At 27.2% G+C, this 1,208-nt stretch overlaps 1 protein-coding gene across 2 annotated transcripts in view; it reads left to right on the forward strand.

The window, feature by feature from the left end:
- Positions 1 to 1,208, forward strand: part of LOC106466787 (PP2C-like domain-containing protein CG9801) — a 26,971-nt gene that overhangs the window by 14,776 nt on the left and 10,987 nt on the right. For both annotated transcript variants that reach the window (XM_022394871.1, XM_013927090.2), the window contains exon 4: positions 420 to 601. In XM_022394871.1, coding sequence (XP_022250579.1) covers positions 420 to 601 — 182 coding nt within the window. The remainder of the gene's footprint in view (positions 1 to 419; positions 602 to 1,208) is intronic.

Genomic DNA, 1,208 nt, shown 5'->3' on the forward strand with positions numbered 1-1,208 from the left:
TATATATATATATATATATATATATATATGTATGTATGTATGTAAGTGAATGATTTTGTGGAAAGTTATTTACAGTTAAGTAGTGTGAGAAATTGTAAGTTTGTGTATACAAAATTAACTAATAAGAAGATGTTTGAATATCATATATAAAATGTTCAAGTACAAATCTTTTTTCTTTTACTGTTGGAAATATTTAGATATATTTTACCTCCCCAAATAAATTAGGACTTCTATCCATAATGAATGTAAAAGTAAATTTCTCATACGTTTTTGCTGTTGAGTATAATTTGATTATCACTGTCCTTAAAAGAAACCTATTCTCCAAATATAAGAACGAGCTTAGATTTTTATTTTCACTGTTTTTATTTTATTTTAACACAACATGATTAGTCATAACTATTTTTGTTGCCAAACCACAGGTGAACCAATTGCTGATGCTTTTGGAGTCTGTTTGCGAGAAAACAGTGCCATTCTGGTGTTAGCTGATGGAGTGAACTGGGGAGAGAAATCATGTCTTGCTGCAAGGTGTGCTGTTCATGGCTGCATGGATTACCTTAACAAAGCATTATACCGAGAAGGAGGGAAGATAGAAACTACCTTGGTAAGGACATTTATATTTTTGGTACAAATTATTAGATTATACCTGTAAACAGAAAAAATGCTTGCAAAGGAATTGTAATACGTTTTAAATAATGTTCTTTTTTTTTCTTTTGAATCTGTGTTCATCATTCAGTACAGTTTATTCAAACAAGAATACATTTTATTCACTTAAAAGTATGTTTTATAACAAAACATGTTATCATTGGGATGAATTTGACTTTGTTTCATGTTAATAATAAATCTTTTATATGGTTTGGAAAATAAATTGTTAATTAAGAAATGAATAAAAATTTGATTTGTTGTTTACTAATTGTCTTGTAACCAAGACCCTGTAATCATTAATCAAGTTTAAAAAATGTTTTTATTCTGTAACCATAGTTTGATTTCCAGGAAAGATACAAATAGAAAAAAATTGTATGGCAATTGTAAAAACATCATAATTATGTATTATTGTTATCATAGAAGTTTGAATCAGTGGCAACACAGACTTGAAATATTCAGCTTGTTTATATTTTGGTTAAAAGATTTTCCTCAAAATGAGAAACTTTTAGGTCGTCAAGAAATTAATGTTGCTTTTTTTTTAGATGAAAAAATCCAAACAACTTGTA

This window comes from Limulus polyphemus, unplaced genomic scaffold, assembly GCF_000517525.1.
Source record: "Limulus polyphemus unplaced genomic scaffold, Limulus_polyphemus-2.1.2 Scaffold2380, whole genome shotgun sequence".
NCBI classification, from domain to species: Eukaryota; Metazoa; Arthropoda; class Merostomata; order Xiphosura; family Limulidae; genus Limulus; species Limulus polyphemus.